The 26,720-nt window shown below is 55.9% G+C and overlaps 2 protein-coding genes across 2 annotated transcripts; one reads left to right on the plus strand and one right to left on the minus strand.

Annotated features, from left to right (window-relative positions):
* Positions 1 to 710: 710 nt before the first annotated feature.
* On the plus strand, positions 711 to 10,162 carry LOC130029199 (keratin, type II cuticular Hb5-like). Its single transcript, XM_056120112.1, has 7 exons — positions 711 to 1,133; positions 4,110 to 4,318; positions 5,627 to 5,687; positions 6,949 to 7,044; positions 7,897 to 8,061; positions 8,291 to 8,416; positions 9,938 to 10,162. Exons 1-7 carry the CDS (start codon positions 711 to 713, stop codon positions 10,160 to 10,162), a joined length of 1,305 nt encoding a protein of 434 aa, XP_055976087.1.
* A 9,987-nt stretch (positions 10,163 to 20,149) lies between these two features.
* LOC130029146 (keratin, type II cuticular Hb5) lies at positions 20,150 to 26,604 on the minus strand. The gene is made up of 9 exons (XM_056120016.1): positions 26,182 to 26,604; positions 24,041 to 24,249; positions 23,511 to 23,571; positions 22,886 to 22,981; positions 22,341 to 22,505; positions 21,982 to 22,107; positions 21,428 to 21,648; positions 20,601 to 20,632; positions 20,150 to 20,343 (listed from the first exon to the last, which is right to left on the minus strand). Exons 1-9 carry the CDS (start codon positions 26,602 to 26,604, stop codon positions 20,150 to 20,152), a joined length of 1,527 nt encoding a protein of 508 aa, XP_055975991.1.
* Positions 26,605 to 26,720: the final 116 nt, after the last annotated feature.

A 26,720-nucleotide genomic window follows, 5' to 3' on the forward strand; every position in this document is an offset into this window, starting at 1 on the left:
GTATATAAGAGAATACAAGCAAGTGTTTTAAAATCAAAGAAAACGTGTGCTACTTTAGGGCCATCAGTGGGCTGGAGTATAAGAGGTCTTCTGGCCGTGTTCACTTTTGCTCTCTTCCGGGAGCCTTATTTTATAGTCTCTGGGTCTTGGCTGTTGATGAGATTACATGGTGCCGGGGGCAGTTTGTGGGTGTGACTGCCAAGCTACTGGAAAACTGGGGAGCTGGGGGGAGGAGGCCCAGTCCTGAGCAGAGTAGGCTTGGAGATCTCAGCCATGGGTCCCGCACACCTGGGTTCCTCTGCTTCATGTGTGAGGCTCGTCCAAGCATGTGGGGAGTGGCCTTGAGCATGGCTGTAGTTGGGTTCTGGAGATTTTGGGCTGCTGGGGTATGCTTGTGGTGGGGAGAGAAACTCAACCCGCCCCCCCTTCGAGGGGGCCCTGGTGAAGACCGCCTGGCATGGGGTCAAGAGATTCTGCCGGGGCTGTTTTATTGCTACGTGGGGTCTCCTTGCTAAGCCTATTAAACCAGGCAAGTCTCAGCTCTCCTCTTGCTCTGCCTAGCGGGAGGTTCCCATGCTTGTAAAACGCACTTAATAACTTTCTCCCGCCTTTTATGTTGTTGGGAGAGCTGTGCTGACCCCATAAAAGGGGAAAGCACCACAGCACCCGAGGGAGAGCCGACCCTTCAGTCTCGGCGTCCGGGGCCAAGCATGGCGAGCCGTCCTTACCGCGTCAGCTCTGGCTATGACTCCAGGAACTTCAGCTCCTGCTCTGCTGTGGTGCCCAAGCCCGGCACTCACAGCTGTGCCAGTGCCATGACCTACCGCGGGGGCAGTCCCGGGGGGCCTGGCTACCGGCGCCTGGGGGGCTTTGGTAGTCGGAGCCTCTGTGCCTTGGGGTCCCCACGAATTGCGGCGAGTGGCGGGTGGCCCCTCCGCACGGGGGGCAGCTTTGGCTACCGGGCAGGGGGTCTCTGTGGGCCTACCTTCCCCTGCATCACCACCGTGACAGTCAACGAGAGCCTCCTGGCACCCCTCAACCTGGAGATCGACCCCAACGCCCAGTGCGTGAAGCAGGAGGAGAAGGAGCAGATCAAGAGCCTCAATAACAAGTTCGCCGCCTTCATCGACAAGGTGGGTGGAGGGTTGCTCTTACCCGGGGTGGGGGCTCTGACAGGGTCTTGGGGACAAGGCACCCCAGAGGTGGGCTGTATTCTGATTCTCAGTCTCAGTCTGGCTATGGATTAGCAGGTGCCTTGGTGCTCAGGCAGCCAGGGTCTCGGCTTTCAAACGCTGCTCTTGGAATCTGCCTGAGTAAAGCCGGGAAACTCGCCAGTCGCTGAGTTTTGCTCTGTGGACTCGAGTGAATGCTGAGGGTGCAAATGGGCATCTGGATGGGAGGTGCGTGTGGAGACTGATGGGCCACAATTGGGCCTTTCTGACTTTTTTTTTTTGAGGGGAGGGGCACACCACACTATGTGTCGGGTTTATTTCTATTAGGAATCACTCCCGGTAGTGCTCGGGGGACCATTTGGGGTGTCAGGAAATCAATCCCAGTTGGCCATATGCAAGGCAAACGCCCTACCTGCTGTATTGTCACCCCAGTTCCAAGAAAAATGACTTTTTCAGAGGAGAATGGCATGCAAGCCCATGACTGTAAAGGCTTCAGGGAGCTTGGGAGTGCGAGAGGGGCTTTGCTCTCGATAAGCCTGACCACCGGGAGTAGACATGTGTGCTGTGATGAAGTAATACTTCTGTTCTTAGTACACTGCTGGCAGCCCAGACTATGAATCCTTCCCCAGTGTTGCTGGATTATGAGTTACACCAAGGTGTGTGTGTGTGTGTGTGTGTGTGTGTGTGTGTGTATTTTTTTTTTTTTTTTGCTTTTTGGGTCACCCCTGGCGATGCTCAGTGGTCTCTCCTGGCTCTGCATTCAGGAATCACCCCTGGCGGTGCTCAGGGGACCATATGGGATGCTGGGAATCGAACCTGGGTCGGCCGCGTGCAAGGCAAACGCCCTACCTGCTGTGCTATTGCTCCAACCCCGTGTGTGTGTGTGTGTGTGTGTGTGTGTGTGTGTATTTCGGAGGGAGTGCAGGGGAATGCCCCTTGCCTGTGTGCCCTGCAGGGTGTGGCATTTGCCAGGAAGGGCACCTTTTCCTAATTTACTCAAAAGTCTGTGAGAGCCCTGAGCACTCAGACTCCAAGGATGTTTTGCTGCTAAGTAGTTTTTGGGCACCTCCCAAGGATGTCGCTCTGCCTCTGTATTGGTCAGTCCTTGGAGGACGCTGAGCTCCAGGCATGCAAGCTCCCCCGATGAGGCATGTAGCTGCAAAGGAGGCAGATACCAGTTCTGCTCCCGACCTAGACTGCGGGAGAAACTTAAGCAGGTGCCTTTGGATAATCAGGGTTTGGGTTCCTTGTCTCAGATTCGGGGGAGTCGAGAGCTGCGTTCTCTCGGGCTTCTTTTCCTGTGGCAGGAGGGCAGGTGACATGGTCATGCCAAACAGAGGGCCCTAGGGGTCGGGCCCAGATTTCCGAGTTTCTGGTTTGTTAGTGTCAGGGAAATCTAGGGTCTTGCCTGAAACCATTTTAATCATCTTGTGCTAGCAACACCTTTGCTTTGTATGAAACTGTGCCCAGGCAGCAGAGACATGCCCGAGGGCCAGAGGCCAATTGCTGGTGTGGTGTCACTGTCTCAGCTTATGGGAGACGTGGAGAGGAGCAGGGCCAGGTCAAAGGCAAAAGGGGGTCAGTGAGTTCCAATTCCACGTCCAGGGCCTCTTTCCTGTCCATCTGCGCCCCTGCTGTCAGAGTGAGGGGCAGTCATTGTGAGTGTGATTTTAAATCACCCATAAAAATGCCTACAAGCTTGGCAGCTTAAAACAATACAAATTTGGGCTGGAGAGATCAGTCAAGGGCTGGAGTAGGCCGGAGGCCGGGGTTTGATTCCTGGAACCACTCGCTCCCTTCAGCACTGCCGGGAGTGACCCTCAAACACACCCCCTAGAGCACTACCAGGTGTGACCTAAGAGCCCAAAGCAAGCAAACAACCAACAGCACAAATTCAATATCTCATGAGGTTGGAAGCAGGGGATCAGCAGGGCTGCATCACTTTTGGGAGATTCTGGGGAGATCCGTTTTCTGGGACATATTGGACCTGGGCAGAACTAAGTTCCCCAAGATTGCAGGATTGAGGGCCTGGTGCCCTGGCTGGCACCTGGAGTCGGTAATTCTGAGCTTTTGGAGTCTTCTGCAGGCTTTGATTTATGGTCCTTTCCCCCTCGGTCTTCAAAACCCATGGGAGAGGCCAAATGGTGCCTGGGCTTCAGGCCTCTCCTCTGCTCTTCTGCTGAGTTTCTCTCTCACTCTTCCACCTTCTGCTTCCCCGGTTTGAGTACCAGGTAACCTGGATAATTGGGAACAACCTCCTGACCTTCAGGTCCCTAAGGCATACCATGTACAAGGACCCTTTTCCTTATTTATGTGGGTTTCAGGTTCCAGGAATTAGGGTTTTTTTTTTTTTAATTTTAGCTACATAGTTCCCACCCCAGTGCATAAAATTCTTATGAGTTTGAGTATGTATAGACCTAGATTGGGCGGAGCGATAGCACAGCAGGTAGGGCGTTTGCCTTGCACGCTGCTGACCCGAGTTCGATTCCTCTGTCCCTCTCAGAGCCTGGCAAGCTATGGAGAGTATCCCGCCTGCATGGCAGAGCCTCAAAAGCTCCCCGTGGCGTATTCGATATGCTAAACAAAGTAACAACAAGTCTCACAATTTGTTGTGAGACGTTACTGGTGCCCGCTCGAGCAAATCAATGAACAACGGGAGGACAGTGCAGTGCAGTGCTGACTACATAGTCTGCAGGATCAGATGTTATTGGATTCAGTGCAGAATGGCAAGATAATAACCCGTGTGCTGTTTTTGGAAGATGGGGTGAGGGGAAGGCGCTTAGGAACGTTTGTGATCCAACTTGACCTTCGGATTTGAACTTGAGGGCAAGGTTGCAGGCTTTGTGGATCAAAGGGCTGTCTTCAAGGGCAGGGAGAGCGCCAAGGGTCCAGGCACCTGCAGGCTCCCCCTGAATCTCTCCCCAACCCTGGGCCCAGGTGCGCTTCCTGGAGCAGCAGAACAAGCTGCTGGAGACCAAGTGGCAGTTCTACCAGAACCAGCGCTGCTGCGAGAGCAACCTGGAGCCGCTGTTCTCGGGCTACAGGGAGACACTCCGGCGGGAGGCCGAGCGTGTGGAGGCCGACAGCGGGAAGCTGGCCTCCGAGCTCAACCACGTGCAGGAGGTACTGGAGGGCTACAAGAAGAAGTGAGTGTGGGACGGAGGCTGGGCCGGCTGTGGGAGGGGGCTGCTCTCGGTTTGGGCGACTCTCCTGGAGGGAAGGCAGCTGGCGGGGACGGCCCTTGCAGGCTCCCGGATGCTTCAGTTTTGTCGGCTGCTCCATTTCCACTCCCAGCTCTGCGAGTGAGTGTTGGAACCGGGGAAAGGTCGGGAGAGAAGAACATCTGAGCTGGTGGGGAGGGGAGCCACATCTGGGACCTAGGTGAGCCCAGAGACAAAGAGGAAGAGATGACATCAGAGCTCCGAGATGGGGGGCTGAGAGGGGCACTTGGGCACCCTCTGTGCTGGGACACAGAAAGATGCCGGAGAGGCGTCTTGTGTCCGATGTGGCTGGTGCCGCTCCAGAGGGCTGGTGAGCCCAGCTAACTCTCTGACAAGCTGCAGGGAAACCCCCGGCTTCTTGCCCTGCAAACTCTGGAGCCCACGGAGAACTGTTGTTTAGACTCAGCTGGTGGAACATTCGTTCTACGCACGGTCCCTCTGCCCCCTTTCCCAGACAGACCAGACAGTGGGTGGGGGAGTTTGAGGTCCCCCTCTCCAAGTCTGATGGGAAACAAACCTGGAAATTCTGGTCTCGGAAGATCAGGTGGCCCCAGCGACAGTTCCACTCCTGTGGGGGTGCTTCCTTGGCGCGACAGAGAGGCCTTGCTCCCACTCTGGGTGGGGGTGGGGGGCTGGAGGCGGTAATTACAGGGCTCAGTTTATAGCTGCCCCATTACCCTCATTAAGAAGTGTGAGAACCTACCCTGGGAACCCTGTCCAGGCACGACTGCGCTGAAGACCAGACTCGTGGGCCACAGGTACCAGGTCAGGAGGAGGTGATGGAGGGCTCCTCCCACCCGATGGAGGGCTCCTCCCACCCTGCCTCTCCATCCCCACCCAGAGCCTAGAAGTCTGGGCACTAAGGGCTAATCCCAGGGTTGGGCACCCTTGGCTGTTGGGGCGCAGGGTCAGAAGGCGCAGGGTCAGGAGGGAACCCTCATGAAAGGAGGCCCCCTGGGAGGCTCTGTCTTCCGGTCATCCTGCAGAGGTTTGCAGACACCCTGTTGCGCCTCAGGAGCAGAGAGCAAGGAGGGGACTGTGCAACCCCGTGTGGCCACAACTCCAGCCCACACTCAGACCCCAAGGCAGAGACTCAATCTTTTGGTGGGTTCTTTGGGGATGGAAACTAAGAGTCCGGAAGGGCTGGGCTTCCATGCAGGCCACACGGAGTGTCCCTGTCCCAGCCAGCTATGGCCACAGCCTCAAGACTGTTCCCCTGCGCTCTCCCCTCAGGTATGAGGATGAGGTGGGCCTCAGATCCTCGGCTGAGAACGAGTTTGTGGTGCTGAAGAAGGTGAGTCTCTCCCCCGGGGACAGGTGTGGGATTTATGCTCAAACCGGCATTTGGCCAAGTTCTTGGGCATCTGTGGTGGTCAGGGGCCCTTGTTCCCAACACTAGTGGGCTGGTGGGCTGAGTCTTGGGAACCTTCCTGACTTCCGGCAGGAGGCCCGATGGTGAGAGGAAGAAATTCTCAGCACGTGGCTGTTTGGGTTTGAAAACTTGGCAACCTCTTCTGATTTGCAGGCATCTTTTTCTTTTTAGCTGTTTGTTTTACGGGACACACTCTGGGGTTCTTAGGAGCCATTCTCGGATCTGTGCTCAGGGAGCACATTGCATATGCTCTCCTGACAGGGTTCAGGGGAGCATATGCAATGCCAGGGAGCTATTCCAGGCCAGCCACATGCAAGGCAAGTGCCCAACCCACTGTACTATCTCTCCGGCCCCTGAAACCATCACTTTTAAATCTACTTCACTCTTGGGGCTGTCACCCCAAGTTGGGGGTGCTAGTTCTCAGCTTGCTAGAGATTCAGGGAGCTGGGACCCCATTCAGTAAAATGTCAAAGGGTGAAAAACAAAACAAAACAAAAAAAGAGGCAGCATTGCAGACTTTGGTTTCCAAATATTCTCAACCGAAAAGGAGCTGCCTGGCATCCTGCTGTGAGCCACGGAGTGACCAAGAAAGGCCAGTGGGGTGAGATTCACTGTGTGTGCAGGGTATCGCCCAAGCTGAGCACTAAGGATGACCTGAGGAGGACAGGGCCCCGTGACTCTCGACAGTCACACGGTCCCAACTGTAGGGGCCAGTTGACGTGATGGTGGCAGATTGACAGCTGGCGATATTAGACTGAGCTTCAGCAGGGTCCGATTCTGCAGGACTGGGGGGCCTGTCCCCCCTCAGAACCCAGGCAGCCTGGCTCATGCTTCTCTGGGGGACGGTGACAGCAGGTAGAGTGCTTGCCTTTCACGCAACCGACCTGGGTTCGATCCCCAGCATCCCATATGGTCCTCCAAGCACTTCCAGGAGTGATTCCTGAGTGCAGAGCCAGGAGGAACCCCTGAGCATTGCCTGGGGTGACCCAAGAAACAATGAAACAAAGAAACAAAAAAACAGACTCTGCTTCTCCCTGAATATGGAGAGGAAGAAAGGGAGTCCCGGTCAGCCTGGATACACAGGGGTGACCAGGAGTGGCTGCAGGTTCCCGGAGAGGGTGAGGACCCTGCAGCAGGGGCGGGGGGACCTGCCTCTCCCATCATCTCTGTCTCTCTCCTCCAGGACATTGACTGCGCCTACCTGCGCAAGGCCGACCTGGAGGCCAACGTGGAGGCCTTGAAGGAGGAGATGGGCTTCCTGCAGTCCCTCTATGAGGAGGTGAGTCTCACAGTCTCACACGAGGGAGGAATGCTGGGGGCTGTACTCTGCACCCCTGGTCCGAGGGTGGGTTGTTCACCCCTCCCTTCTTCTTTGAGCTCCTGAGAAGCCTTTGGTGACCAGAGACGGTTCTTTCTGATTGATGTTCCTTCCAATGAGGGAGCTGGAGGACCCCTGCATTGGAAAGATGGGGGATCAGGGCCAGAGACCCCGAGATGTCACAGCAGGGCATGGCGAACGGCTGGCATAGGCCCAGCTCCACGGACAGAGCTACTGTCTCCACTCAGGTGGAAACCGGCCACAGCCTGTCTCTCTGCTGGGCTGCTCTCAGCAGAGCTCAGGCTCTGGAACCAGTTGGTGTCCGCCAGACTCTGGAGACCCAGGCAGGGTGGATGCTACCTTCCTCCTTGCTTTGTCCCCATGGTCCAGGTCCCAGCCTTTTCCTCTTAAAGCTACGCTTAATTTTATGTTTTGGGAGGACCACACGCAGATGTGTTTGGAACTTACTCCTTTCTCTGCACTCCTGGTGGCACTTGGGGGACCACAGGCAGTGCTGGGGATCAAACCCAGGTTGGTCGTGTGCCAGGCCAGCTCCTATTACCCACTGTCCTATTACTCTGGTTCTGTCTGAAACTGGCCAGTTCTTTCTGATTTATTTGCAAAGGCTTCTGGCAAGCTCCCCGTGACGTATTCGATATGCCAAACACATTAACAATAAGTCTCACAATGGAGACGTTGCTGGGCCTGCTTGAGCAAATCGATGAACAACGGGAGGACAGTGACAGTGGCAGTGACATGCTGAGGGAAACCCAGGGGAATCCGGCACCAAGGGCACCGCGGTTGTTTCCGCAGGAAATCCAACTCCTTCAGTCTCAGATCTCGGACACGTCGGTGGTGGTCAGGATGGATAACAGCCGGGATCTCAACATGGACTCCATTGTGGCTGAGATCAAGGCACAGTATGACGACGTTGCCAGCCGCAGCCGGGCTGAAGCCGAGTCCTGGTACCAAACTAAGGTGACCTGGAGGGCTGCGCTGCACCCCCCTGGGTGGGGAGAGTGGCTGTGGGCATGGCGCTTCCCTGGGAAAGGCTCCGTGCATGCAGCCGGGCTGTTGCTAAGGTTTAGGCAGCTCAGGGAGGAGAAGGGACTGAAGGGAGAGGTGTGGCAGTGCCCAGTACACACACTGGGCATTTCACAGGCATGTGTGTCCCCCACATCCCTCGTGTTTGTTGCTCACCCCCTAGTGTGAGGAGATGAAGACCACAGTGACCCGGCAGGGTGAGAACCTCCGCAGGACGAAGGAGGAGCTCAATGAGCTGAACCGTTTGATCCAGAGACTGACGGCGGAGGTGGACAATGCCAAGCAGCAGGTTGGCACCAGCCCTGAGACCCCGTTCAGGCCCCTGCTTCTTGGGTCACTTTGTCTTCCTCCTCCCAGGGGGCTGTACCTGCATCTCTCCTGATGGGACCCACAGACCGGAACTGACCCCATCTCACCCTGACCCCCAGGCACTCTACCTCAATACGCACTTTTTCTAATTTACAGTCGTTGGCTCCTTTCTCCTTCACATCATTCCTCTGTATGTCCTGAGCACATAAAGACATAATTTATGTCTTTATGGCCCATCTCTCTTGCATATCACTGTCACTGTCACTGCCCTCCTGTTCATCGATTTGCTCAAGCGGGCCCAGTAACGTCTCCATTGTGAGACTTGTTGCTACTGTGTTTGACATATTGAATACGTAACGGGTAGCTTGCCAGCCTTTGCCATGTGGGCGAGATACTCTCGGTAGCTTGCTGGGCTCTCCGAGAGGGGCGGAGGAATCGAACCCAGGTCAGCCATGTCGGCTGCATGCATGGCAAACGCCCTACCCGATGTGCTATATATACTTGGACATACATGTTTTAACGTTATAAATTTAAACGCGGGTACTGTTCTTTTACCCTCCTTCTGGTTCTTCCCATTTCCATAGGTGTTGTGTCTTTGAGATCCATGCATATTGTTAGCATTTCCCTCTTTTAATATTTCTTTGTACGGATTCTATTATATTCAGAATCCAGTTTCCTATTAATTCTCCTATTGATGAATACTTAGTTTCCAAGTCTTTGAACCAGTTGTATCATGAGCATTTTATATATTCTTACATATGTCTCCATGTGATTTTACACGAGAGATATATTTTTCTTCTGTTTTTGGTGGGCAGAGGGTTTGAATTTCACTTTTTTTGGATAAATACCGGGAAGCAGGAGTGCTGGATCACATGGTCATGGTACTTTTAATATTTGAGGGGCCACTAGACTGTTCTCCATGGCAATGTCATCCGATTGCTTGTCCACCAGCTGTGTGTGAGGATTCTAGTTCCTTCAGATTCTCGCCAACACCATTTTCGTTTCTTTGGTTTTGGCCTGCAGCTGGGGGTGCTCAGGGCTTACTCCTGCTCTGTGCTCAGGAGTCACTCCTTGTCTAGCTTGGGGGGGGGGCGGGGCATACACTGACCTCTGTGCCAGCATTCATTAATGGAGTGGCTCTGGGAAGCCATGGGTTCTCACTTTCTGCATCACCAGTCTGCTCTGACAAGTCCAAAAGTAACCGGACGGTCCATTAAAACAACACCTAGGAAAGTGTCTCGTCAACGGACAGGGTTAATCTGTGCCAGGTAACCCCGTATTTATCATCTTCCCTGGATGGCTAACATTCCTTCCTCCTAATGGCCTGCCATGGATTTGAGCTTGTCACTCTGTATCATGACACAAAATCAAAGAGGAGAAGCTCCAAGTGACTCTTATTTCCCTCTGACTAAATGTCCGAGTTGACTGTTGTAATGGGGGGTGGAATTGGGTGGTCTGCAGGGCACCCCTCCAACGTCCTCCTTGCTTCCTATACTCCCAGCGCTGCAAGCTTGAAGCGGCCGTGGCCGAGGCAGAGCAGCAGGGCGAGGCAGCCCTCACAGATGCCCGCTGCAAGCTGGCCGGCCTGGAGGAGGCCCTGCAGAAGGCCAAGCAGGACATGGCGTGCCTGCTCAAGGAGTACCAGGAGGTGATGAACTCCAAGCTGGGCCTGGACGTGGAGATCGCCACCTACCGCAAACTGTTGGAAGGCGAGGAGAGCCGGTGAGAACACGGCACAGGGACACTTCTCCACCTCAAGACCAGACTAGAAGCTTCTAGGCAGGCAGCCTTTGAACCCAGGAAGACTCAGGGCAACTAGGGGCACAGTCATTCCTCATTTACAGAGGGAAGCGGAGACCCACGTCCACAGATAGGGACTCAGCTAAAACAACATAAATTTCCTGGCTAGCATTCCAGGAATTAAAAAAAAAACACACATACACCTCCCTTTTGTTGTGATGATCAGGGGTAATACACTTTATTGTGGCACGAAGGATCCCAGATGTCACAGCTGCTGGGATTGTCCTTGGTGGATGTGGGGCAGGGCCGGGGACTGAAGTCACAACTCTAAGCTGGCAAAGCAGGCTCTCCTCTGAGCTATCTGTGGGATTTCCACTGTTGTCTCCACCTGCAATTCCCCTCGATCTGCCCCTCCAGCTTCTTCCAGGCAGCTGCTTTCCTTCTGATGCCTGCAAAGAGGTTTCTGTGATTTATTTTTTAGGGGGTTTTACAGTGGGGGTCATTTAGAAGATTCACTAAAGGCTGTTGGACTTAATGAATGGGAGAGGAATTCTGTCTCCTCCACCAGGCAGGGTGATTTTAGGGTGACAGGACAGAAACGAACAGAACAGCCAGGCAGGACAGAGGCAGGCAAGGAGCTTCCAGGGACTAGGTTGGTGACCCCACTGGGAAGCTGTGAGGGACAGAAGAAGAGCTGGCTGAAAAGGACTAGGGCACTTCAGGCTGTGCTGATAGCTTGAGCCCCCAAGAATAGGGGGCAGGGGAAGTTAGCCGGGGAGGACTCCTTGGGCTGCAGAGGTGGCTTCTCACTGTGAACCACTGACCTGGTCCCGTCCAAGCGACCAGAGTCTGTAGGTTCATGTCATGGGTGTAAACCAGCTTTCTCTGCGCCCTCTTTGTACCTCTCTATGCCTTGGTGGGCTCTTTTAAATACAGGACAAACCAAACTGTCCTGTGAAAGCTGTTTGAAGGATGAAACGAGTTAGTGAAACCTGGTGAACAGGGGGTGAGGAGGTTCTGAAAGAGACTATCTCTATTGGGGTGGGCAGAGGCTCCCTAGAACCCAGGGCAGCTGAGGAATCTGACCAAGTGGTTGGCTCCACTCAACAGCATCACACAGGCACTGGTCACGGATGACACTGCCTCTCCATGCAGTGACCATCATTAGGGCATTGGCAACTCGGTCCTGTAATGAACGAGGCACCTGAACTTGGAAGAGGCAGTTGAAAGTGTTTTGTGCTTTGCAGATTAAGGCTGCTCTTAGCTTGGAGCGGGTTTGAATAGATTGTCCAAAAAAATGACCATCACAGAAAATCAGAAATAAAAGCAGCCCACCCACCGCCCCATCTCTGTTGCTAGCCTAGTGGCCCATCTGGTGCCAGGGTGGAAACAGATGAGAATCTTCTGGAAGGGCACAGTTCCTAGGGCATGGTGGATTCACGTGACAGCACAGTGAGCCTGGAGCTCCTCTTCAGAGAAGAGTTGTAGAGCATGGGGCAGTGGGGGGGTGGGGGGGGCTCAGGCAGGCAGGTGACGTGAGAACGCTTTCTTGGAGAAAAAGAGGTGAAGCTCAGGGCCCCGCAGCAGAGGATGCAGCAAGAGGAGAGGTGACTCACTGTCACGCCGTCAGTGAGCGGCGGAGAGGGAAGGGGCGGGACGGGGGATGCAGGAAGGGAAAATGCAGAAGGACAAGTGAAGGCAGAGGCGAGTGTTGCTGAGGAACCCAGAGCTACACTACAAACGTCTCCCCATTGACAGTGCCAACGGTGAATGTGTCTGCTGGCTTTCCTAAGTAGGCTCTATTTTATTTTATTTTTTCTTAAATTTTTATTAGTGAAACACCATAAGGTACAGTTGTAGACTTACAAATTTTTGTGCTTGGGTTTCAGTTATACAATGATCAAATACTCATCCCTCCACCAGTGCCCATTTTCCACCACCACGGATCCCAGTATCCCTCTCACCCCCATTCCCCCCCCCCCCCATCCTACCCAGCCTCTGTGGCAGGGCATTCCCTTTTGTTATCTCTCTCCTTTTGAGTGCTGTGATTTGCCACTGAGTGGCAATCATGTTTGGTCTATAGTCTACTCTCATCACGCATTTCCCATCCTGAGAGGAACCTCCCAACACCCTTTATTTGGTGCTCCCTTCTCTATCTGAGCTGAGTAGGCGCTATTTTAGGGACTCTCCAGGTGGTGGTCTATTGAGCCTCCAGACAGTCCCCTGAGCACGTATTATTATCCCACTTTCTGATTAGGACCTAAGTTAGGTGACTGGCCCATGGTCGCCTGGTCAGTGAGTGGCACAGGCTGACATGACCACAGGTGACTCCACATGCCGAACCACCGCAGCCCCCAGCCACCCTCTGGCTTTGCCATGTGGTGACATCGACCCATCAGCTCTAGCCATGCGGGAATGTGACTCCCGAGGGCTGTGCGGGCAGCTTGGGGAAGAGCCCATTTCGCCTATATGCTCTTGAGTCCCATCCATGCCCATTTCCCTCAAAAAAGGAGTTCGCTGGGGTGATACATACACCAGCTCCCTTCCCAAAGGTATCCAGACGGGCCATGGGTTGCTCCCATTACTGACCAAATCAACGGCTTTCCTGATGTTCCCGCGAGGGGGCCGGGGAGGGCAACGCCTACCTGCCCTGCCTCTACCTCTCAGTCCAATGCAGCTCCTTGGCTGAGAAGCAAACAAGGCAGAGAGTGGCCTTTTGCACGCTGTGATTTGATCCTCCCTGCCGTTTTGGAGTCTCTGGGAGTGGTACCCACACTAATGCTGTGGGCTGCCCTCCCAGCCACCCACCTCTGCTCCCGTCCTTCCGGCTGGGAGGAGGACTGACTCACCACAGAGCAGAGGAGCTCGGTTCTCACACTTTGTCTCCTTTCCTTGCAGGTTGTGTGAAGGAGTGGGCTCGGTCAACATCTGTAAGTTGTGTGTTTGTATGTGTGGGGGGCTGTGTAGGCACGGTTCTTTGGCTTGCATCTAGTTGGTGATGGACCTTCTTCCCAGGGGGCACTAAGTGAGGGAGATAGAAGTTGAGGTCTCTGGGATGTGGGCATATGGGTGGCCCTGTGTGGATGCATCTGGAACATCCACGAAGCCTCGGCTAAGAGATGTGGAAATTACAACTCCCTTCACTGGTTAGATACTCAGTCACACAGAGAATGGTTCTTAAGTAATAAACACTTATTGTATCTAGTGATATAATAAGGGACTCCATGCCAGGCTGTGGGGCAGGTGAGAGCCCTCTTCAGCCCAAGGGACCCAGCCCCGGCAGCTGACCTTCACTACCCAACCACTGCCACGCTCCAGAACACTTTCCGGACACATTATAACACACTTCCTACCCATTTTCCACAGTTACTACACCATATCTTATGGGATTCAGACAGTAGGCAACAAATCATAGATAAAATATATATAAATATATGCCTCTCGGAGAACCTGGCAAGCTACAGAGTATCCTGCCTGCATGGGTAGAGCCTGGCAAGCTCCCTGTGGCGTATTCGATATGACAAATACAGTAAAGACAACAGGTCTCATTCCCCTGACCTTGAAAGAGCCTCCAATCGTTGGGAAAAGATGAGTAAGAAGAGGCTGCTAAAATCTCAGGGCTGGGAGGAATAGAAATATTCCAGGTGCCCTCTCGAGTAATTCGACGATCAATGGGATGACAGTGATACAATAAGAAAAGCCTCTAGACGTGTATTCTGTAGGGATCCTGAAGTCGTCTCTTAAATTTTTATGTTGAATATATAGTCCCAAGAGAGGTCTCAGTCGATTCCCTCTCCCTCTCCAGAAACCACTTTTCTAGATAATTCCTCCACTGTGAGTGGAGATGGTAGAAACACCGGTCCAATGTCAACTAGCTCCAGTTGGTCTAGGCATTCACTTTGCTAACCATATTCTTTCAAGAAGCAAATAGCAGTGGGTTTCACTTTGAAGTTTCGAAAGATTCATGTCTTTGAGGCTGGGGTGGGGTGGTGGAGTGAGAATGCATCATTTCAAAGAAAACCCTGGGCTGTGCCCTGCCTGGGATGGAAAAATTCTGATCCGGTGTCTCCTTACAGGTGTGAGTCGTTCCCAAGGCGGCGTGGTCTGCGGGGACCTCAGTCCCACCATCCAGCGTGGCCTGGAGAGTGTGGTCCTCAGCAATGGTCCCCTTTGCGCCCCCTCTGTAGTAGGAGTCTGCTCTGGTGCCAGATCTGTGCGGTTTGCATAGGGGGGTGTGTCAAGAGGAAGGAAACCAGGCAGGCGGGAGCAGGAGGGGGCCATCTTTCAGCTCCAACTAAACGTCAGCTTGGTGATGGCCCCTCCCAGGGACCCCCTTCCTTTCCCCTGGAGTTATGCTAGCTCTCAGAGTGCACCTCGGTCCCGTCCTGTGGGACTGGAAAGGGACATCAGGACTTTTTGATATAAACTCTTTCATTACCATTTCTCACCCAACTTGCTTCTGGCTGGAGGCGGAGCTTCTGCAAAGGACCCCGGGGATGTCTGAGTGCAGGGACTTCGTGCTCCGTCCCTGGATCTGTGTGTGTCCTCACACCACGGAGGGGGCAGTGGGGATGTGGGGGCGGGGCTTCCCAGTGACCCTGCCAGGTTGTGACAACTCTCCAGACACGGATATGGGGAGACAGGGCTAGTTGCTGGGGTTCTTGGTGGTGGGTGATGAGGGAGGGACTGTACTTCCTGTGCTGATTAAACATTGATGGCTGAGGATTATTTGTGTGCCATGTGTGTGTTTGCCTCTTCTGCTATTTCTGCAGCCTACTCCAAGACCTGGTTACTTCAGTGTTTCTCCAAGTCGGTCGGGTGCCCCTGCCACTCTCCTGCCCCCACCCCACCCACCCACCAGGATTTCTGTGCATAACTGTTAACTCTGCTCATGCTGGGATCCATCCAAATGGATCGAATGTAAAGACCCAGGGTTAAGCTAGAAAGTGGGATTGAAACAAAGTCCTGTAGAAACCAGAGAACCATTTGGATCCGTGGGCAGAACGGAGAGGACCATGTCATCCGGAGTGTAGATGTGAATTTCCTTCTCATTTTTCTTGGAATCAGATAAATCTCCAAAAAGTTTGAACAGCTCTTACCATGACAGTTAACGTGGAGCTAGTGTACAGGACCCTGAATTAAAATTCAGGCCTCTGGCTGGAGGTCATTGCCCCAACACCCTGGTTGGGGCTTTGTCCCTGGCCTATTCCTGAACCGATGGACCCCAACATGTCCCACACAGAGGAATCTCGTCACGCCCCTTAGAGGCAGGTGTGATCTCAGGTGCAGAGACCCGGAGGGAGGGCAACTTTATTATATGATAAGAAGAACTCTACGTCTCCCATCTTATTTTATTTAGAGTTTAATAAAAGATTTCATAGGACTTGGTTAGGTCGCAGACCTTTTGCTTCATTTGCTTCCGAGACAGCAACCTCAGAGCTGCTCTCCCCGGCCACACAGCCTTTCCCTCCAGAAAGTGTCCCCAGGGACACAGAGTTCCACGAGCACCGAGGCAGTTGTAAGGCTCCTCCTCTAATCTCTGCCTCTGGGCCAAGAAGCTCCTGGGAGAGGGGCACATTGCGTGTGTGTCTGTGTGTGTGAGTGTGTGAGTGTGTGTGACTGTATGAGTGTGTATGTGTGAGTGTGTGTGAGTGTGTGTGTGAGAGTGTGTGTGATGATGGGGATCATGTGTGCTATCACTGAGCCATTATCCCTGTCCCCCACCCCCATTACTGAACAAAGCAGAAATGAGCGGGGGTGTGGGGCACAAAGGTGCCTATAAGAGTCGGGACAGCCCCCCGCCCGACAGAGGGACACTTAGGGCAGGTGCCTCCTTGCTTGAATTCTCTTTCTGCAGTGAGTGAAACAATGATAAAGCAGAGGCCCTTCACCCCCATCCCGCTGCCCTCCTCCCCGTGAGACCGCTGGGCTCCGTGGTCAGTGTCCACGGCTCCTGTTCTATTTCTGTTTGTTCTGAACACTCATGTGCTGATTTGGTGGCCTTTCATGGCCTACCTGGGGGAAGTGACCCAGCACTTGTCTTTTCCCTCTGGACTTATTTGGCTTCATATGATCCACTTGAGTCCCTTCCAGTTGGCTGCGAATGCCGAAACATCATCTTTTTCTTTTTCTTCAGTTTTTGGGTCATACCCAGTGATGCTTAGATGCTCAGGGGCTCCTCCTGGTTCTGCATTCAGGAATTACTCCTGGCAATGCTTGGGGAACCATCTGGGATGCTGGGGATTGAACCCAGGTTGGTCGCGTGCAAGACAAACGCCCTTCCCGCTGGGTTTTGCTCCGGCCCCCACTTTTTCTTTCTGCTGAGCAGCACCCCTGGGTCTCCAGTCCTGCTCCTGTGTGCCATGAGCAATCACATCTTCCTGTCCATGATCCCGCAGGGTGGCAATGACCTGGGAATCGTCCCTGATGCAGTCCCTGACTTTTCCAAGGGGGCGCCCCAGGCTTTCCTTGACAAGGTGATGAATCTATGTTCCTCCCTGGGCTTGAGGGCAGTGTGACACAGTTTTGGTTTTTTGGCAATGGTGGAACCCAGGGTTTCACACGTGAAGGCTAGCACATGCCACTGGGCACTGTCTCTGGCCCTGACACAAGGTCCCAAGGACGGCAGCAGGGAAGAGTTTGAGATCTGGGGCTGGGTACTTGTGAGGCGGGTTCAAGGCAGAGGGGGCTGGAGACCTGGTAGAGATAGGCCTGTGAGTTCCGTGAAGAGAGAAGACCCCCAAGTTCACAGGCATCTGGGTTTGAAAGAAAAGTGCTTTCAAACACTCAAAGCTGTGCTTTGAGGGGGGCGTGTACCTGGGGTGAATACTGAGACAAGAGTACACTATGGATTGATTTCCTCCAAGGAAGGTCTGGGTTTGAGTTGTGACCTTTCAAAGGAAAAGGAAGCCTAGGAAAATTCTGAGTGGACCCACTTTACTGCTTGGGTCTTTCATTCTTCTGACTTTTCCATGATCTATCTCATGACATTAAAATATTTCGAATGCAGTATTAAGCCTTCCTTATCTTAGAATGACACCCTTCGCTGGGCTGGAGAGGTGGTACTGTAGGGAAGGCGCTGGCCTTGCACATGTCCAACCCAGGATCTGTCCCTAACCGGGAGTGATCCCTGAGCAGAGAGCCAGGAGTAAGCCCTGAGCACTGCGGGGTGTGGCCCCCAAACAAATGATTGCCCTCTTTGCTCACTGCAGGGAAAGGCTCCTTTAGTAGGAAAGGCTGGGGATCCCCAGAACCCTTTGACCCAGAAAATAGGCCCGGAGCATTGCCCACAGCTGTGGAGTGTAGGTTGGGGAAACCTCCTGCTATGAGCCAGGCCCCCCAGTCCTTTGCCTGGTCTGGGCATGCAGTCATGGAAACGAATCACAGAGAATCATGTTTCCGCTCCGACATCTGACCTGTCCAGGTGTAGAGCCCTCTCTGGGGAGAGTGGGGTGTGGCCTTGGAGTTCAGCTCTTGAATGGACCAGGAAGCTCCGCACGGCAGCCCCTGGAGGTCATCCCTAGGCAAAGGCCCCCTGCAGCCCCCAGAGCCCAGACCCCTAGGCTGACACCCAAGGTGCGGGGCCCCTTCTTGAAAAGATCCGCGAGCTCAGCCTCATCTCAGACTCCTCTGATTGTTCAGGCTTGGCGCAGTGGGGCTTGCTGCCTCCTTCAGATTTCCCCCCCACTGGGCCTGCAGTGAGATTGGGGATGGGGGTCTTCACTCCTCCCCCAGGGGTGTTGAGGGGCTGGCGGGGGCACATCTGCCTGGGACTGTGGCAGCCAACGTGTTCTCCAGCTGGAGAAATGGGGGAACGGGGGTGAGTGGGGAGGCCTGGCTGAATCCTCTACTGCAGCCGGGGCACCTCTCCTTAGGCTGTGTATGTCCGGGAGACCCCTCCTGGGGGTGGGGGGTTTATTGGGGCTGGGAGAATCAGAGTTCTGAGGGGCTGCCTCCTGCTCTCAACTCAAGGGACTCTCAGCTTGATCCAGGCTTCTCGCACACCCTCCACCACTGCTGGTACCCAGCCACCAGGTACCAGTGCTCAATGGGGCTGAGGCAGGGGTGTCAGGGGCGGGGTATGGCAGGAGTGTGCTGAGAGGTGGTAAGGGGGAAGGGAGATTGGAGGAGGGCATGGAGCTAGGGGATAGGGACCAGGCAGGGGACAGCCCGTGCGTCCCTCTGGGACGTCCTGGGCACACCTGGGCAGAGGGTGGGTTTATCCCAGTGCTCAGGGTCTTGTGTTGAGTGGGGAATGGTGGAGACCGAGGAGGAGGCTGGGCAGAGGAGCTCCTGGGAGCCTCCTTGGCATCAGGTAGGCACACACCCACTGAGATCGGGTGTGAGCCGGGCGGGAGGGCTGAGAGCAGCCAGGCTGCGGTTCTGGCTTGAGTGGGGTGCGGGGAAAGATCATGGCAGGTCCCAGGGCACTGGGGTTGGGGCAGGGGGGGAGTATCGAGAATCCAACACTGACAATGAAGCTGAAGGGGGGTTGATGAGGGGAGTAGACCCCACCCACACTTCCAGGTGGTTAACACCAGAGGGCAGGAGCTGCCAAGGGGCAGCTGAGTCTGGTGGGGGTGGGGGGACCACACAGCCACAGAGAGCGTTGGGGACAGTGACCTTGGTAACCTGGGAATGTCCCCGAATGTCCTCTCATGTCCTCGAGGTGGTCTTGCCCTTGCCTCACAAAATAACATGCTTGGGAATTTCTGCTTCTGTCCTCTCCTGCATAGTGGGTCGGCCGACCCGGGTTTGATTCCTCCACCCCTCTTGGAGAACCCGGCAAGCTACTGAGAGTATCCCGGTCACGTGGCAGAGCCTGGCAAGCTCCCCGCGGCGTATTCAATATGCCAAACACAGTCACAACAAGTCTCACCGTGGAGACGTTACTGGGCCCGCTCGGGCAAATCGATGAACAACGGGAGGACAGTGCTACAGTGCTAAAGTCCTCTCCTGCCAGCTGCCCCAAATGCCCCATCCTCTCTCCGAGAGTCTTCGAAAAGGGGGCCTTCGCTTTTGTTGGGGAGCTGTCTTTGGAGCAGCGGTCTGCTGGTTCTGACAAACGGAGTCCTCCCACTTCTCAGAGCGCGCTGCCTGGGGTCAATGATGTGGGGGTTGCAGGGTTGGGTGGACGCCAGGACGGGGCTGGGAGGGGCAGCTGGGGAGGAACAGGAAGGACCCTAGCGTGGACGTGTCGCTCACAGCAGCAGGGCCTGGTGTTGCAGCAGCAGCATTTATTCAAACAGGTTGAGACAGCCCAGAAGGCAAGGCGCCCACAGACAGCCAGGGTGGGGGGAACTTCCCCGCCCACAGACCCCTCCCGCACCGGCAGAGGTCGATGGGGAGCCACCAAGGAGTTTTCTTTGAAATGTATAAAGGTGCATTGAAGAGCAAGACCTGTCCCAAATCGAAGGACCCCGCCCCCCCACCCCCCACCCCTGACTTCAGGGCCTCTCAACTGGGAGGTCCCTGAAGGAGTTGGGTTGGAACAAGCTAACCCATAGGAAGGAAGTCAGTCAGAGAAACAAGCAAAACTCACACACAACACCCCCGGCAGAGTTTCCTGGAGGGACCTTTGACCTGGGAGAGGGGGGCTTCAGGGGAGAAGGTGAAGGCAGGGTTCTTTGGGCTCAGGAGTGGGGGCCAGGCTGAGTAGCCAGCCTCATTCCTCATCCCAGAGGAAGGTCAAGCCTCCCCCCTCTCTGGCCACCCGGTGTGAGGGGTGTCCCAGAGGGCCTGGGGGTGGACAGCACCAATTAGCCACTGGTGCTTTGAAGCCGAATTGAAGGGCTGGGAATGATGAGGACGGAAGGCCCAGGTAGAACCAGGAAACAGTCCCTGAAACGACCCCCAGAAGGCGGCAGAGAGTGGCCGAGGGTCTGTCCCCCAGGAGGGACATGTGGAAGATTCTGGCAACAAGAACACGTTTTCCCATTCACACTCTGCTCCGACGACGCTGTCTGGTCCGGCCCTACGCGAAGCGCACGGAGCGGCTGCTCCCACAGCTGAAGCTGGAACAGCGGGGCTGGCAGGGGTTGCAGGAGTCGGGCGCCATGACCGTGATGCTGCCCCCCGTGGCCATGGGGCCAGAGGCGATCTGGCGGCCAGGGGTGCTGCTGCACGTGATGCCCCCGCAGGAGACCCCACCCCGGGAGCTGCTGACGCCTGGGGAGAGAGGGGGTGAGGGTGAGCAGGGGACAGCCCCCCAGCCCCCCAGGGCTCTCTCCTGCCCCAGGCGCAGGTCATGCCAGCCCTGTCCCCCTTCCCCAGCACTACAGAGGGTCACCAGCAGTGGGTTTGCCAGCTCTACAGCTATTCTCAGCAAGGGACCAGAGGATGGGGGCCTCCCCCCGGACCCCCAACTTGGGAACATCTGCGACAGCCTGACCCATCAGTTAAGGGGTATTTGAGCAGATACTTACAGACATTCACTGAGCCCACGCCTTCACACAGCCTGTGGGGAAGAACACCCTGTTAGCACCCCATTCTGGGTCCCGAAGGGGCAGGCATGCTCCCCAAGAGCGAGAGGTTGGGTGGGGTCAGGGTCGATCCCCCCCCGAGTCTGCACTCAGTGCTCACTTTCTTCCTTTCTTTTGGGGCCACAGTCAGCAGCACTCAGGGATCACTCCAGGCTCTGCTTGGGCAGGGACCACTCATGGCAGAGCCTGGGGACTGTGTGTGGTACCAGGGATCAGTCTGGGCTTGGTCACACGCAAGGCAAGGGCCTTTACCCTTTTTGCCGGTCACTTTTTTCTTTCTGGGAGGGGGTGGAGCACTCCGCGTGGTGCTCGGGGCTTACTCCTGGCTCTGCGCTAAGGAACCACTCTTGGTGGTGCTTGGGGGACCATCTGGGGTGCTGGGAATCAAACCCAGGTCGACTGCATGCAAGGCAAGCTCCCTGCCTACTGTACGATCTTGGCAACTCATCGTGTAGGAAGCTTCTAGGAGACAGTGGAGCTTCAAGGCAAATGATTTGGGAGCTGGTTCTGGCTCTCAAACGCTTACGAACATGTGGCCACGGGAAAGGCACTGATGCTGAGGCAGATTTCTCTGTCTTTGGGTGGAAAAATACCTACGGGTGGAGTGTGAGGAGCTGAGCAGTGCTGGCTGAGTGACAGTGGGCATTAGGAGGACGATGCTTATTGCTGGAGCCTTACCGGTCCTGGGCATGTCAGAGACACATCACACGAGGGGATCCCGGGCTCCTGGGCAGTTCTCTTGTCCTTCTGCACCACCCCCATGGCCTCACCTGTGCTCCTCGCCCTCCAGCAGGCGCCGGTAGGTGGCGATCTCGATGTCCAGACCCAGCTTGGAGTTCATCACCTCCTGGTACTCCTTGAGCAGGCACGCCATGTCCTGCTTGGCCTTCTGCAGGGCCTCCTCCAGGCCGGCCAGCTTGCAGCGGGCATCTGTGAGGGCCGCCTCACCCTGCTGCTCCGCTTCAGCCACGGCGGCCTCCAGCTTGGCCCGCTGCAGGGAGGGGGTGCGGAGACAGGATGAGTGGAGCTATTCGCCCAGGCTGACGGGGCTGGGGTACCAAGGGGCGTAGGGGGCCCTGGAGAGCAGGGCTGTAGCTCTCTGCATCTGGGTGTGAAATGGGGCTCTCCTGGCTGGGGGCTCGGGGTGGCCCGGGGGGGGGACCAGTCATCCGCTGAGGCACCTGGAGTGTGATGTGATGCTGGAGGACCTGCCCTCCCTCTGGGCCTGTGCTTCCTCCTGGGCCCACAAGGGTAGTTGGGGGCATGGCTTTACCCTGCTGGGCAGAGGGGCCGGTGCTGTGCGTTTGAATCCTCCATACTCTACCTGGCACTTGGCGTTCTCAATCTCAGCCGTGAGCCTCTGGATCATGCGGTTCAGCTCGTTGATCTCCTCCTTGGTGCGGCGCAGGGTCTCCCCGTGCCTGATGACGGTGGCCTTCATCTCCTCACACTAGGGGCAGAGGGGACAGAGGGGCCTGAGACTCAGGACGGGGGGTGTCGCCCATCGGGAACCCCAGGTGAGAGTGTGGGTTGTGCAGTGCCCAGCTTGAGCAACAGTACATGGCAGCCCTGCCGGGAGCTGCCGGCCCTTCTCTTGCCGTCCTTAGGGTCCCGGGTAAGAGAAGCCTTTCGCAGTCTGTGCTTCACTGCTGGCTGTGTGGGAGCCGGGCCCGTGCCTCTCACCTTGGTGCGGTACCAGCTCTCGGCCTCGGCCCGGCTGCGGCTGGCAACGTCATCGTACTGAGCCTTGATCTCGGCCACGACACAGTCCATGTTCAGGTCCCGGCTGTTGTCCATCTTGACGATGACCGAGGTGTCGGAGATGTGGGCGTGGAGGACACGGATCTCCTGTAGGGGTCAACACAGATGCATGTGACGTCTCATGGCTCCTGCGTGCCCGAGCCCGTCACCACCGGAAGGGACCTCGGCACCCCTCTTTGACTAACAGCGAGAACAGGTGCAGAGTGCAGATAGGGCCCCCTCACAGCTGCCTGCAGGGCGCGGGGGAGGATGCCAGGCTGGTGGCCTGGATTCGAATTCCAACCCTCTCGAGCTGGACCCCACACATGTGTCAGCCTCTACAGGTTCAGTGCATGTGCACCCTGCCAGCCCCTGCTGCAGGCATGCTTGCTCTCTGCATGCCCCATCTCCCCGGGATGCAAGCATGAGCAGGCGCGTCCCGCTCTCCCCAGGCCCTACTGCCCTGAGTTTGCTTGGCTGTGCCTCACCTCGTCATAGAGGCGCTTGAGGAAGCTGGACTCCTCCACCAGGGCCTCCACATTGGCCTCCAGGTCGGATTTCCGCAGGTAGGCGCAGTCCACGTCCTGCGGAGGGAAGACGGGCGTGGCGGTGCTGTGAGTGTTGGGGTGCCTTGTGCTGTTCATTTGGCGTGTCCTGGTGTGCTGTACAGTATGTGGCTGCATCTGTCTGTGTGTGTTGGGGGGAGGTGTGGGCATGCAGTGCGTGCTATCTGCCATGTGCTGTGTTGGGTATTATGTGTATCTTATGCATGCTGGTTGCGTGTATCTTGTGTGCATGTTGTGTATGCATTGTGCATGTTGTATTTGCATGTGTCATGTGTTTTGCACGTGCATGTGTACTGCATGTTGCATTGTGTGTGCTAAATCTGTGTGTCATGTGTGCTTGCAGTGTGAGTCATGTGCATCATGGCCTGTGTATATCACATGTGGTGTGTGTGTGTTACCAGGCGGCATGTTGTATATTGCATGCATCACGGGCGTTGCATTGTGTATGTGTAGGGTGTGCATTGTATGTGTCCTGTGGGAGTTGCGTGTGAGTGGGGTGTGTATAGGAGTGGCCATGCGGCCCACAGGAGGGTCTCCTGGCCCTCACCTTCTTTAGAACCACGAACTCGTTCTCTGCCGTGGCCCTCAGAGCCACCTCCTCTTCGTACCTGGGGGAGAGGAGCCATGGTGAGGGGTGTCCCGGCAAGGTCTCCCCAGGATCCGGCGTTACCCTCTCTCCCCCCACCACCCATCCGCTCACTATTCCACGGCCTGGTCTGCCCCTCCACTCCCACCAGGCATCATTGCACCCTGGTTCTCCTGCCTGGAATGAGGTCAGGGACGGCTCCCAACTCCTGTCTGAAGCCTCTGTGTACCCTAGATCCCCAGAGAGCTGGGCCCAGGGGTGCAGAGCCACGGGCGGGGCATCTGCGGAGCCCTAGGTCTCCCACCCGCATCCCTCCGGACTCACCTGGTCCCGGGAATGGAGGTGAAACCAGGGAATCTGAAGGAGCCGCTGCACTGCCGAGGGACCCAGGGTTTCTGGTCTCCCCCATGGCAGTCAGGGCTTAAGGAAGCTGCTTTCTGTGGCCCACGGGGGAGCCCCTCTTTACGGTGCTAGTCCCCTCCCACACTCACTTCTTCTTGTAGCCCTCCAGCACCTCCTGCACGTGGTTGAGCTCGGAGGCCAGCCTCCCGCTGTCGGCCTCCACGCACTCGGCCTCCCGCCGCAGCGTCTCAATGTAGCCCGAGAACAGCGGCTCCAGGTTGCTCTCGCAGCAGCGCTGGTTCTGGTAGAACTGCCACTTGGTCTCCAGCAGCTTGTTCTGCTGCTCCAGGAAGCGCACCTGGTGGGGAGGTGGGGGTTGGGATTCAGGGGAGCCTGAGGGTGCCTCCCCCCCAGTTCTCTCTGGGGATAGCCAAGGGCTGGGCTCTGGGTGTGAGTGCCGGGGTCTGGACGCCTTCTTCCCAGCCCCTGGGAGGAAGTTGTGGGTGTGTGGGGTGCCCCTGGCTCGAAGCCAAAGGGTCTGCCCGGTTGCAGTACCGGTTCCATCCTTCAAGCTCAGAGGAGCGAGGGCCTGGCTTTGGACCTGCTTCCTCGTCTCTACAGTGGGGATATGGGAAGGGGGAGCAGGTCCGTGCAGGGGAGGAACTAGAGCAGTCGCTGATGCTTTCCTGGAAGAGTTCCTCCAACTGCAAGAGAACTCCCATGACCTGTTGCTACTCTTCACCTACTTGCTTATGCAGCACAATGAATATTCACCATGTGGTTGCCAGGGACTTCGAGAAGCCAAAAGTATGAGTGCATGCACACACGCACACACACACATGCACACATACACAGACATATACACACATGCACACACACATGCACACATACACCCATTTACACACATAGACACAATCGTACATGCGCACACATGCTCACATACAAATACACACACATAAACATACCCACATACGCATGTACACACACACATACATGCAATACACACATGCATAAAGATAAAGACTCATACACATGTACACACAGACATACACGCACACGCGCACATATACACTCATGCACACCCACACATACGCATTCACGCACACACATACAAACACACACACACACACACATCCTGTGTCTAAGCCTGTCAACCTCGTTCAATTATCACTGCTGTTAGGGAAGACAGATTTCACCCCCAAGGGCAGCTGGGGAAACTGAGGTTTCAGGGTGTGCAACAACCAACTCGTCCCAGTGAGAGGGTTTGCGCCCAGCCCCTGGGTCCTCATCAGTAGCTGCAGTAAAGGCAGCTCACAAAGGCCTTCTCAGCTTCATCGATTATTCAGAACATGAAAAAAAGAATTCTGACGTCAGTGGGCTACTTGGAACATCATGACTACTAGTGTGTGTGTGTGTGTGTGTGTGTGTGTGTGAGAGAGAGAGAGAGAGAGAGAGAGAGAGAGACAGAGACAGAGAGAGATAGAAAGAGAGAGAGAGAGACTGAGAGAGAGTGAGTTGTAGAGGGGGCAGGGAGGAGGGAGGGAGCCTAGGCCCAAGGTCCCCCTGATTCTGGTCCCCAGAGCCCGGTGGTACGTGCTATGTGGAGCAAGGCAGGTGGCCGCCAGGGTCCCGCGTGCTCTGCAGGCCCACCCTTTGCCAGCCTGTCGCCTCTGCTCCTCCTCCCCAGCTGCTCAGCCGTGAGTGGCTGCCAAGCTTCCTCATGCACTAGGGCCTTGAAAATAACAGCCGACCTCCAGCGAGCCCTGAGCCCATGCCACGCTTGTTGTGCCTGAACCCATTCACCCCGACAACAAGCACCGGAGGCCAGTTCTGTTCCCCAGACTGACAACACACCTGGGGCCTCTCGGCACAGCAGAGAAGGAGCAGGGCTGGAGGGCTCCAGGCCACAGCCAACCACTTCCTGAGCCCCCTGGGACCACGAACAGCGCCTGCCTTGGACATTTCTCACCCCGTCTCCCTCTTCCAACACCAGGTGGCCAGTCCAGTTATTTATTTATTTTTTTTCCCAGCTGGAAAACCCTTACATTCCTGTGTCGTCTTGTCTTTGAAGCACACCTTAAGTCACAGCCTCCGTTTCTGGACTGTGGCTAGTCCTCTGTTTAGTCATGCACTTGGCTGGATTGAAAGATGAAAACGAAGTTTTCTCCCTGGAGCCGCCTAGGATGCCTCTCCGTCTGCTATCTCAGACCTAGCTGCTGTCCTAACTCCCCTCCAGCCCGAGTCCTGCGCACGGGTGGGGTTCAGGAAGGGTTTGATCAAGGCCACCCACCTTGTCGATGAAGGCCGCGAACTTGCTGTTGAGGCATTTGATCTGCTCCTTCTCCTCCTGCTTCACGCACTGGGCGTTGGGGTCGATCTCCAGGTTGAGGGGCGTGAGGAGGCTCTCGTTGACAGACACGGTGGTGATGCAGGGCGGGCTGGGTCCGCACACCCCCCCGGAACGGTACCCGAAGCTCCGGCTACAGGAGCCGGCGCGGAAGCCTCCCATGGCCATGCGGGGCCCGCAGGAGCCCAGGTTGGAGAGGCTGCGGCTGCCGAAGCCCCCGGTGATGCCCCGGTAGCAGGACACGCCTCGGTAGGGGGCGGCAGAGATGCAGCAGCGGTTGCCCGTCTTGGGGGCCATGGCTGAGCAGGAGCTGAAGGTCCTGGTGACCCCACATCCCGGGCTGATTCTGTAGGAGCGACACGACATGATCGGAGAGGAGGCGGCGGGCACGGAGTCTGCAAGGCGGGCAGGCGCGCTCTCGGAGTGGACTCGCCTCCGACCCTCCCTGGCCCTTTTATTCGCGGAGACAGCTGGGGTTGGCT

This window comes from Sorex fumeus, unplaced genomic scaffold (genome assembly GCF_029834395.1).
Source record: "Sorex fumeus unplaced genomic scaffold, SorFum_2.1 ptg000042l, whole genome shotgun sequence".
NCBI lineage: Eukaryota > Metazoa > Chordata > Mammalia > Eulipotyphla > Soricidae > Sorex > Sorex fumeus.